This window comes from Macrobrachium nipponense, chromosome 49 (genome assembly GCF_015104395.2).
Source record: "Macrobrachium nipponense isolate FS-2020 chromosome 49, ASM1510439v2, whole genome shotgun sequence".
Classification (NCBI taxonomy): domain Eukaryota; kingdom Metazoa; phylum Arthropoda; class Malacostraca; order Decapoda; family Palaemonidae; genus Macrobrachium; species Macrobrachium nipponense.
Window position 1 is genome coordinate 11,990,011 of NC_087224.1, and position 12,308 is coordinate 12,002,318.

The window sequence follows — 12,308 nt, forward strand, 5'->3', positions numbered from 1 at the left end:
CAGCGAGGAGGTCGGTCCCCCAGCAGACTCATCCATTCCCTCGCCGAGCAAGTCTCTTTCCTTAGAAAGGCTGAGATCTTTTCTAAGCCTAGCCGCTGACGTTCCTGGGACGGAAAACGCTCGAAAAGCCACTGAATCCATCTGAATCCCCAGATACACGATGGACTGTGTTGGGGTCAGATGCGACTTTTCGAGGTTGACCAGAAGTCCCAGGGACTTCGCTAAGGCTAAAGTGAACTGCAAGTCCTTCAGACACTTCTCTCTCGACGACGCTCTGATCAGCCAGTCGTCGAGGTATAGGGAAACTCTTATTCCCGAAGAGTGTAGCCACCTCGCTACGTTCTTCATCACTACTGTGAACACCATCGGAGCCGTGGTCAGTCCGAAGCACATCGCTCTGAACTGCCATACTTTGTTGTTCAAGACAAATCTTAGATACTTTCTTGAAAGAGGGTGGATCGGGATGTGGAAGTACGCGTCCTGCAAGTCACAAGGATACCATCCAGTCGCCCGGTCTCAACGCTCCAGAACAGAATGAGGCGTCTCCATCGTGAATTTGATCTTTCCACGAAAAGATTGAGCCTGCTTACATCTAGAACTGACGCCAACCTGACGACTGCTTTGGTACTAGGAAGATTCTGTTGTAGAAACCTGGAGACCCAGGTCCGCGACTTGTTCCACCGCTCTTTTGTCGATCATCTGCTGAAGGAGATCGAACAAGACTTTCTTCTCCTTGGTAGGATGGAGAAAGGTCTCTGGGAGTCGTAGAAAGAGGGGAAGATCTAAAAAAGGGATCTTGTACCCCTGCTCCACGATCTTGAGGGACCAAGAGTCCGTGTCTCTCTCTCTCCACGCTCCCGCAAAATACTTCAGTCTGGCTCCGACTGGTGTCTGAAGGACATGCTTTTCACTTGGAAGGCTTTGGCTTAAAAGAAGCTCTTCCTCGTGAAAAACCCTCTCCCTCGAGGAGCTGCTCTCGAGGGGGGAGCCCCACGAAAGGGCTTTACTTTCTTCGGCGGACGAACTGCAGCCGAAGAGGTTGAAGGTACGGCCGACCGTCTTGTAGACTGGGCCAAAAGATCCTGAGTAGCCTTCTTCTTTGTAAGCTGTTCGTCAGGTCCTTTACCAAAGTCTGGGGGAAGAGATGGTTCGAAAGAGGCGAAAACAACAAATCCGCTTTCTGAGCTGGCGTCACCGAACGAGCTGTGAAGTTGCACAGCAAAGCTCTCTTTTTTAACAAAGCTGTTCCAAAGTGAGATACGAGCTCTCCGAACCATCCCTGACGGCTTTGTCCATACATGCTAAACACGCTGGACAGCTCCCACAGACTAAGAGATTCTGGGCTTCTCGCTTGCAAATCCAGAACTCCCAAACACCAGTCAAGGAAGTTGAAGACTTCCAGCGTCCTGAGCAGACCTTTCAAATGATGGTCAGTCTCCGACGCGGTCCAAGTTACCTTGGCAGAGGGTAAAAGCGACCTCCTCTGTAAGTCTACAAGGCTGGAGAAATCTCCTTGAGCCGAAGAAGGGATAACGAACTCCCACTTCGTCTTTGGGTTGGTCCTATACCAAATGCCCCCTTTACCACTAAGTCTAGTAGGAGGCAAGGCGAAGGTCGTCTTGCCTTGGTCTCTCCTTCTTATCATCCAATCCTGGAGCTTCTTGAAAGCACGTTTCGTTGATAGAGAAGTCTTCATCTCTACAAACTCCGGGATTTTCCCAGTTTTCGATGAAGAAAACTGTGAAGGAGGAGACTTGGGAGCTGCGGGCTGAAATTTGTCCTCAAAAGAAGAACGCAAGAGTCTAACTAGGACTTTATAGTCCGAGATAGAAGGGGCTGTAGCAGGTTCCTCTTCATCCGATTTCAGCCGAACTACCTAGTTCTCCTTCTTCTCTAAACGGAAAGAGGAGAACGTCTGTCAGGAGAAGGCGTCCTATTGGCGGGTCTTAGCAAGATCAAAGGACCCTATCCTTGCAAGATGCAGCCTTATTACGGCTGTCTTCTTTATGACGCTTACTGCTCGCTGATGGTAGAGCGTCCTGAGGCGGACGAGCGTCTTCAGCGCCTTCCGCGGCAGTCTCACCTGCCCGAGAAGCGTCTTTACCTCTCTTCGCTGGCATACGTGCCTGAGCGCGTAAAAAAGCGTCTGGGGGTAAGACTTCTTGTTCAGAATCCCCAAAAACGTCTTGAAAGGAGGCCTGAACGTCCTGGCGAGCTTCCTGCCAAGCGTCCTGTCTAGCGTCCTGGAGAGCGTCCTGCCGAGCGTCCTGTGTAGCGTCCTGGCGAGCGTCCCTGACGAAAGTCCTGCCTAGCGTCCTGCCAAGCGTCCTGACGAACGTCATGCCTAGCGTCCTGCCAAGCGTCCTGACGAGCGTCCTGACAAGCGTCTTGCGAACGTCCTGCCGAGCGTCCTCGTACAGAGCGTCTTCAAAAAGCGTCCCTGACGTAACGTCCTTCTATAAGACGAACGAGATCGGCGAATCGCTGAAGGAGAAGCGATCGGCGAACGAGACGCAGGAGGTGAAAGGAGACGGAGACTGCTTAGTCCTCTTGACAGGCATCTAAGGTCCTTCCTCCGCTTAGGCTCGACTGCTGCTGGGCGAGTCCTCTGAGCCATAAGCGAGGATAGCTGGTCCTGAAGGGACAAAAGAATGTTCTTCGTCGGTTTAGAAGAATGAGCAGAGGAAGCAGGACTGGTCCTGTGAGAAGACGAGGGGCGAGGGGACGCCTCCTTCCTTCTCAAAGGAACAGCTACCTTTTTGTTTCTCAGGTATACGCGCCTGTGCCGCAACCTAGCGTCTCATCGGAGGAGATCCTACCTCTCTTCTGAGGCGGAAAGACATCATAAGCGTCTTCCGACGAAAGCGCGAAAGAGGACGTGAAGCGTCCTCCGCAAGAAAACGTCCTCTTTAACGGACGAGAGTCTCTCCGAGCGCTCCACCCCTTGCGCGGGGAGGACGCTTCGGAGGACGAGAAGCACTCCTTCATGACGCGTGCTCGTGCACGGTCCTTGGCAGCCTGGGTCTTTGCTACATGGTCTGCCGAAGGGACGCCAGATCGGTGGGAAGCCCCCGTAACCCTCTTGCGGCTTTTCTTTGACATACCTCCTCCCTGGGTCTTGGGAGTCTGATAGAGTATTAGGCCTAGAGGCATTATGGGGCCGATCTGACGCCCCCTCCACAACACTGGGGGTGGCACGATCACACACTTGCACCGAGCCAGTTTCTAAGGCTTTCACTTTGGGTCTCCAGAGTGCGAAGAGACTCCAAAATCATAGAGAGAGCATCCGCTCCTCCCGACACAGAATCAGAGCCCGAAGGCAACACAGGTTTAGGGGTTGTAAACACTACAGGTGTTAGTGCAGGAGAAACGTTAGTCTTACCTTTGGAAGAAACCAACCTCCTTGAGGAAGACCTCCTGATCCTATCGCGCTCCAATTTAAGGCGATAGGACTCATATGCTCTCCATTCATCATCAGTCAATTTCTCACATTCATTGCACCGATGATCAATCAAAACAATTAAGCCCCCTACAAACTCATACATACTGTGTGGGGGTCTACCGATGCTTTCGGTAGCCTCACCTTACAATCATCCCTCACACACTCTGAAACTCACAACACTTGATCCAGACATATCTTATAGAGAAAAGTCAATCCAAAATCAAAAAAAACGGCCTCCACTATCGCGCATGACCAATTTCAACAATCAATTCAATACCAAAAAAATCAATCAGATACTTAAAAGCGAGTCAATTTCCAAAAAATCCTGAGCAGAGGTCTGTAAACAGATGTTTACTGACCGGCGACAGAAAAAAATATGAATAGAAAATGGGAATGGTTCCTGATATCCGCCTCCCAGCGGCGGGAATGGGTACTACCACCTGGCCGCCCACTGCGTGTGCCGCGAGTTTTTGAAATTTCTGTCGGACGTCAGAAAATACAGCTATATATATATCTGTCAGGTAAGTGGCATGAACAAACTGTGCTTTACTGTGTATTATAATCATATTTTGCTTTATGTATCTAATGCATTTAGGATTTATATATCATTCGATTAACAAAATACTCTATAAAATGCAGTACAATAACAGTAATTGTGTTTAGTATGAAAAACATAAATAACACCGTATGTTATGACCCTAAGTATATCAAGTTGGACTTACGAACAGATCACAATACGTAACTCGTTTGTAGAGGAGCGTCTTGTGTTTTAATGATACAACTTTCTTGAGCCTATATACGTATTATTATACGCACTTGGAGATGAATTCACTGAAATTCATCGACACTCACTAACTTGTTCACCTTTGGACAGATTATAAATATCACTTAACTGCTGTCAAATTCCATAACTAATTTCCTGAAAAATTCCTACTGAACCTGGCCATCCTATTATATAATTTATAAATGAGTCAAAACTAATGCTGTCCACATCAGACATATTTAGCAAAACTACAAGTGTCATTTTCAAAATCAAAGATTGATTTCAGGTACATTTTTAGACAGCCATCCATCCCCACCACGACCAAGACTGAGTTTTTAAAATTTAAATTGGGGTTCATATAGCTTTTGTCTTTTTGATGACTGAATACCTGAAAAAGGCAAGGATGAAACACTGAAAATATCCACACCTTGACAATCAATCACAATAACTAGGTAACCTCACATCATCCACAAAGAAAGCCACCCCACACAAATAAAGACCTCTGCGTGTTAACCACAACTAAAAGTTAGTAGCATTCTATGATAACTGTCTACTCAAAACAAAAATCAAATGTAAAAACCACAATACGACTACAAAGCTAAAAAAATCTACAAAATAAATACAATCAGGTTGACGACTAACTCACTGACAAGCACTACAGACATCAGCCCTTTAATAAAAAGCACTAATAACACCTACAGATTTGCTAATAAGCAGAAAATATACAGTACATATCTATCTAATAAAAAATATATATATATATATTGAAAGCTAAAGCACAACGGCTTTGGCTACAGCAACCAAAATGGCACTGATGCGATTGCTTCATGTACAGTATATTTACATCTATACACATCTCGTTCTTGTAAGTAAGGATCTTAAACTATCATCAAGCAACAATATAAATCATCTATATATACTATGGTCTATATCATATTTATTGAAATTTGTAAGGGTATAGTAATAATTCCTATAACTTCTATTGTCAGGCCCATAACATTCGAATATTGTACTGGAGTCTTTCCTTACCTCTCTGTTTTTCTCCTTTGTTGATGGAGGGCTAAAAAATTCCTTTATGTACCCCACAAGGAGCAGAACCCCGTAAGAGACAAATGTGAAAAAGGCCACAAAAAGAGAACACTCCTCTTCTTTATGATGTACTCCCTTTCGCTTCTGTTTGATGCCATCTGTCAGGGCCACTTTCTCCACGTCTTGGACAGGTACAGCTGCTCCATTCTGTCAATGACAACAAAAGCAAAAACGTAATTACAATACAATTACCATTATGAAATAGGATACAGGCTATCCCCCAGGGATTCGCGGGGGGAATAGGAACAACAACACCCGGCCCCCACAAATAGCTAAAATCCACAAATACTTAATGCCCCTCCAAAAAGCTTATAACTGCCTATTGTCATAGTTCAACTCCAAAAACCCCCTCTAAAAATTATTCTAATATCATCCTATTTTAATAGTTTTACCACAAAAAACGTATTTAGTATGAAAATATGAAAATACAGTTCAGGCAGTTACCACTTAACAGTGGCACTGGTTAGCAGCATTGGCTAGAAATTTTGTTAACCAGATTTTTGGCATCGGTAAGTAGTTTATCAGGACTGATAGTATTATAAGTAATGATAAAAAACAGTTAGGTAACATTTCATTGGCCTGAAAAGTGATGAAGGAATTCAGATTAAAGCTTCACTAATTAACATCTATGTGGCAATGGCAAGCAAACACCAGTACGATGCTAATTCCCTGCGTGAGCAATTTGTTGGTCTGTGTAGTGCAGGATTTAATGTTTGTGGAGATTTCTAGGCAGACAGGTGTGTCGAAGACAACCGTTTGTCTGTGGTCACTTTGATGATCTTCCGAGGTCTGGACATCCGAGACTTACTACTGTGATTTTTCTTATGTGCTATCGATCACTTCGGCTATTAGAACTTTATTACTACAGTAGTACCTCGAGATACGAAAGGCTCAACTTACGAAAAATCCAAGTTACGAAAGCAAAGACGAAAAATTTTACTGCTCTACATACAAAAAGTTTTCAAGATACGAAAGGTTTCTGAAAGTCCGAGATTCGCCCCATAACAATTTTGAAACTCGCGCCGCACGCCGCCATCTTAGTTATGGTAGACTCGCCACCATCCTCCTGCTCTCCCATTGGTTCCTGATGCTAGCCAAGCCATGAGATCCTTCTCTCTAATTGGACAGCATCCCTCTCATCATGCATCTTCTATACATACGTACTACGTGTTGGCGTGCTTTACCTCGGCCACTTCGCACCCGAAACTTTACCGTACGCAATCAGCATTCGTTCGCTCCAACGATTTCGTTTAGTAACGTAAATTCGTTAGTGATTTCGTTGCAGTACGTACATATTATCGTGTTGTGAGAACGTAACTTAATTACGTATAGTACATAGAGTCATGGGTCCCAAGAAAGTTGCTGAAGTTCACAGAAAGAAGAGAATGCTTTCTATGGAGACAAAAATGGAGATAATAAAAAAGTATGAAGCTGGCTTGCGGTTGAGTGTGATCGCTAAGGAATACAGCCGAAATCCGTCGACGATAGGCACCATCCTTAAGCAGAAGGAAGCCATCAAATTAGCTACACCTTCCAAGGGCATCACTATTTTGTCCAACAAGAGGAGCCATGTGCATAATGAAATGGAAAGGCTGCTTCTTGTATGGATCGAGGACAAAGAAATCGATGGCGATACGATAACCGAGACGGCAATCTGCCAGAAGGCCAGCGCTATTTTCGGCGATTTGATTGCCCAAGCCAAAGACGACGGTGGAGAGGGGACATCAACGGCAACCCCAGAGTTCAAGGCTTCTCATGGGTGGTTCGAAAAATTCCGTAAACGGACTGGCATCCATTCGGTGGTGAAGAAATTGAAATTACGTAAACTACAAAAAAGTAAAACGAAATGTAAAAATCAAAAAGACAAAATAAATTTTATTTTAAGTTTTTTGTAAAGTTAAGTGTTACAGTTTTGTTAATGTGTTTTGTAAAGTTTAGTTTGTTTTTCTGACATTTTTTATGTGTTTCGTAAAGTTAAGTGTACGTTTCTGCCGTTTTGTCCTCCTCCTCCTCCTCTGCCGCCACTTTCGGAGATAGCCTCACTCGAAAGGTAAGCTTCGACATTTTACGTTACAGTAATAATATTTCTTGTACACTAATATACACTTTATTTACAGGTTTGGATTTTTATTCTTAATTTAGGTATTGAATGGTCCAAATTGTTGTAGTATTAGATTGTTTATAGGTCAATTTAGCTTTATTATGAAATTCAATGGGGTGTTTTTGGAGGGCTTGGAACGGATTAGCCATTTTACATGTAAAAAGTGTTCCAAGATACGAAAAACATTATACGAAGGCCGCCTCGGAACGGATTAATTTCGTATCTCGAGGCTGTACTTCCATTAATTCATTAACACTTTGCACATCCTGGGTCACAAATGGCAGATTTATAAGAATTCCCTTAAAAAGTTACTGTTTAGAATCAAGTTGGCTGTTCTTTTCATAAATCTGCTATTGTGCATGGCAGTACGTATATAACAATTTAATTCCTGTTTGAATATAAAAAAACCCAAGAAAGAAACTGTATTGATAAAAACAATAAAATTCAATAACTGATTTGTGATTCATAACATTAGTTGTTACGATTCAAACTGTCAGACATATAACCTTTCTTAATTCAAAGTTAATACTTTATCGCCAGGGTAGTTCCCAATTCTCGACTGAATGGAAAGTGCGATGCAGCCACATTCGCCAGTAACCAAGATCAGGGGGAAGGGAGTTTTGTCTGAGACTGTATAACAACAAAAATGACCAGTGTCAGTATTTACGTTTACTTGCTTGCAAGTTGAAATTTCTTTTTCTCAACACCTAATTAATTCTGATAATTCAAATTAACCTCACAATCCTCTTGCATTATTATAAGGCAAAGGCACAAAGGGATAGCGATACAAAAAAAATCTTCATTACTATTTTCATACTGGACTTGCCAGAAAGGGAAAACCATGAGGACATGAGTTACTACACTCTCTTCTGTCTTATGCACTTTTCTGATGGCTGGAGAATAACCCCTTTTATACTTTCCTCTAGTTTATATCTGCAACATCATGAAATTTGTAAAAAGTTACACTATGCTTTTTAATAAATCCAATAACCATTTTGTATACAGTATTATTTATTCAGAGTTGGGGAATACCTCAAACGACCAATACAATAAGCCATAATCTAAGTTTCATGTACTTGAAGCATTTCTGAAAATGATCCAGAAGTCATCAAAGTTATATTATGAATTTGCTTAATGAGACCACTGAACTACATTTCTCGACTCACAATGACTTGCCTGAAGGATTTTTAAAATAAATTCATGTTAGAAAATTGTTTCAAATTCACCTGGAGCAAAAGAGACCAAGGAAAATGGATAGATAACTAAAAACCACAGCTTTGACAAGACCAAGGTCAAACATTAGTTGAGGTTATGAAGTACACAATACAGTAAGAGTAAAGGCAGCTATTGGTGACAGTGCCATGAAAACCTGTGGAACTACTGACAGCTCTAAACAAAGGATGCAATGTTGGAAAACCTTCCTTGTCTACATGAACTTATGAAACTTCCCTGTGGACACAGGGATGACAGTAAGAAAGAATGCATCCTGCAGATCTTACAGCCCTTTCCTAAATCATCATCATATTATTATTCAGAGGATGAAAATGATTCATATGGAACAAGGCCATGGGGCAACTGACTTGAAATTAAAGCTTCCAAAGAACATGATGTTCATCAGGAAGCAGTAAGAAGAGGTCAAGGGAAATATACAAAGAAGCGACTCCACTGATTAAACTTTAAAAATGAATTATTAAATTAACAAATAGACAAAAATGTATTAAAATGAAAGAAGAATTGTATTAGGGTAGTAATGTACGGCATCTTTGCTCGAACTTCTGAAGTTCCAATCGCAAGACTTCCGCTGGGAGGCTGTTCTACAACCAGACGCTAAAACCTGCTACCAGAACCTAGCATTCCCATCCTGAAGGAGACTAAAGTACTCACTTTCTTGAATGCTTCCTTCTCTACCAACAACCTGACCTCTATATCCAGAGCTTGTGGGTATGAGAGATGGATGGGATTTGTTGTGGGTAAAAAGAGATGAATCACAACACCAGAGACCCTATTGAGTCCACGACAATCTCCTTTCATGTACACATCTACTCCAAAGTTCTGGAGGCAAGTCCCTACCACAGGATACTATCACATACAGGCAGTTCCTGGTTATCGGTGGACTCTGTTATCGGTGATCTGGTTTTATGGCGCCATAAATCGCCAAATTTCGATTAATGGCGGTTTTCGCTTATCGGCAACCCCTCGGGAAAAGAACCACTGCCTATAACTTGGGACTGCCTGTATTGTGTGAAATATGGTTTGTTAAGAGCAGTGTACCTTTTGGGGCAATCATACTTCTCAACACACTTAACATTTCGGGTTTTAGAAAGTTATGGCCAAGTTCTACTTTACCTCTCTCTCTGACCAAATTATCTAACACCAGTTGTATTTCCACAGTACTACTACAACTGCAAAACAATACAATTGTCATCAGTATAATGCCCACAAAATATCCTTAATTTTTCTTATGAAGTCCCTGCATTTGCTGCAGCATACAATCTTCTTCACAATTGATTGAAAGCCTTCTACATATTTTCATTCACCGACAAAACAAGATTACAAAGAATTTCTTTCCCAATGACAATTACCTGGAGTGTTTCAGTCCTTGCACAACCCACATGCAATATACAAAAGGATTACTGTTACTAAGTTAGTAGACTGTCTTTGCAACAACAATAGCTATCGCTAACAAGTACACGACAGAAGATATGACCAACAATGGCACTGGGCCATCTCGATTTTATCTTTTATTTGCAATATGAAAATAACACCAACAGATCAGACTTTAGAGCCTATCTGCTTTGGTGCCAGGTATTTCCAGAAAATCTTGGCGATTGACCTCGTATGCCTTGTGTAAAGTCTTGGCCTGGTAACAGTAGTAAGTATGAATTAGCTTGACCAGTAATAAGTCTTTGGACACTACAGATTGTGTTTACAAACTGACTCAGTGTACTATAAATGAATTAATTCTTTAAAGTATTACACTTTGGGACCTGTCAAAAATACTTCATGAGATCTATATTCCAATTCCAAATCAACTGACAGGAGCATCCTTTTATTTCAATCATTGTAATCACTTGGGTCAATTTGACTTCATTAGTATGAGCCCAGGTTGACCAAGGATGTAGGGTTGGGATCTTCCTCAAAACAGTAAACCCACTGTACCTCTACTTCTGAAAGAGGGTGAAACTACTATGGGATGTTGGGATTGGAAAATCCATAAAACAGAAATACCACTTGGTCAGGCAGCAGTTTCTATCTAAAAAGATGCTTAATGTTATAAATAGAATAGAATACCAAATTTAGACCAAAGGTCAAGCACTGGGACCTATGAGGTCATTCAGTGGTGAAATGGAAATGGTCAGTAAGAAGGTATGAAAGGTTTAGGAGAAGGTGGAAAGTCAGATGGAAGAAAAACAAATTAAGAGGTAAAATAACAGGAATGATACAGAGGTTGCAGCTAGGGGCCGAGGGGACATTGCAAAGACCCTTCAGTTATGCGCACAGTGCACCACGTGAGGTGCACTGATGGGACTAACCACCTACGGGGTGAAAAAGTTGAAGTAAAACTAATGTTCTTACAAGACTCACAAGAAATTCCCATAGAAAAATGTAAGCACAACAGTGGAGGGAATCCACTATCAAATGAGTCACCAGGAAATCAGTTGAGTGATGAGTCACTCACTCTGGCACTGCTTCAAAACATGTGATGAGTTCCATGAATGGAATTCCCTTCTTGATGATACAGGGTTATCAAGCACTATGTTTAATCACCACCTCATGGTAGGTATTTTCCAAGAAGAATTCCACACTCCCTAAACATTTTTACAGAGTTTGACTTGCTTTACTGTTTAGCATATAAATTCAAGAAAGGCATTTATGTAACAAGTCAACTTTAAGGAGACCTAATATAGATATACTATACATATAGGCATAAATATTTTGGTAAATTACTCAAGATATGCAATACTGGCACTTGCACATCAGAATGTCGTTTTGAATGACAATGCATTACCACACAGTTTTTATGTAGGCTACATGGACAGCATAAGCTACTGTGATTTGTATGCTAAGTTTGCTATTAGTTAGTCCTCATGACAAGATTGTTGTCACTCTTTACTGCTTGTTTAACAAACTATATTATCGAATCAAGTCCCCCACTTTTAAGAAATGTAATAAGTACACATATTCTAGTTAAGAATATAAAAAAACATTACAATATTATAATACTACTACATATTTGACAAGATTACACAATTGCAACAAACAATATCATATTGCAATAAGAAAATTGAGTAATTTACCGATAATACTAAAACTGATTACGTACTGAACTGAACTGAATATAGAATTTAGGCCAAAGGCCAAGCACTGGGACCTGAGAGGTCATTCACAGCTGAAAGGTTTCAAAGGTGTAATAGGAAACCTCAAAGCAGTTTCACAATTAATCAAGTGTTGGGAGAGGGTGGAAAGTACGACTGAAGAGAATATGAAAGGAGATACAGTAAAAGGAATGAATGGGGTTGCAGGTTAGGGCCAAAAGCACACTGCAAAGAACCTTAATGCCTACAGTGCATCGCACAAAGTGCTCTGACGGAACTAAGTTAGGGTAAAACTGATTAGTACTAGTACAATTCTGTGGTACTGTAACTTGATAAAGATCTTTTGGTAAAGGACTCAGGTTCAATTACATCTTCACAAACATTTTTATGTCAACTTTTCCCTCATCCCAGACCATCCAAGATTGGAATAATGCAAAATATACCGGAAGATGCATTAGCAATTCTCTGGTAGACATTAGAGGTGCCTCACACCGAGGGACCTGGGGAAACCCGAACGAACTGTAAGGTTTGTGCATGGTAAAGTATGAGGTTAAATGAGAGTTGAAATACAGTACATCAATTTGACAGCAACACTAA

The 12,308-nt window shown here is 41.7% G+C and overlaps 1 protein-coding gene across 3 annotated transcripts in view; it reads right to left on the bottom strand.

The window, feature by feature from the left end:
* Positions 1–12,308, bottom strand: part of LOC135205330 (serine palmitoyltransferase 2-like) — a 176,467-nt gene that overhangs the window by 136,375 nt on the left and 27,784 nt on the right. For all 3 annotated transcript variants that reach the window (XM_064235778.1, XM_064235776.1, XM_064235777.1), the window contains exon 2: positions 5,235–5,441. In XM_064235778.1, the coding sequence (XP_064091848.1) occupies positions 5,235–5,441 (207 nt within the window). The remainder of the gene's footprint in view (positions 1–5,234; positions 5,442–12,308) is intronic.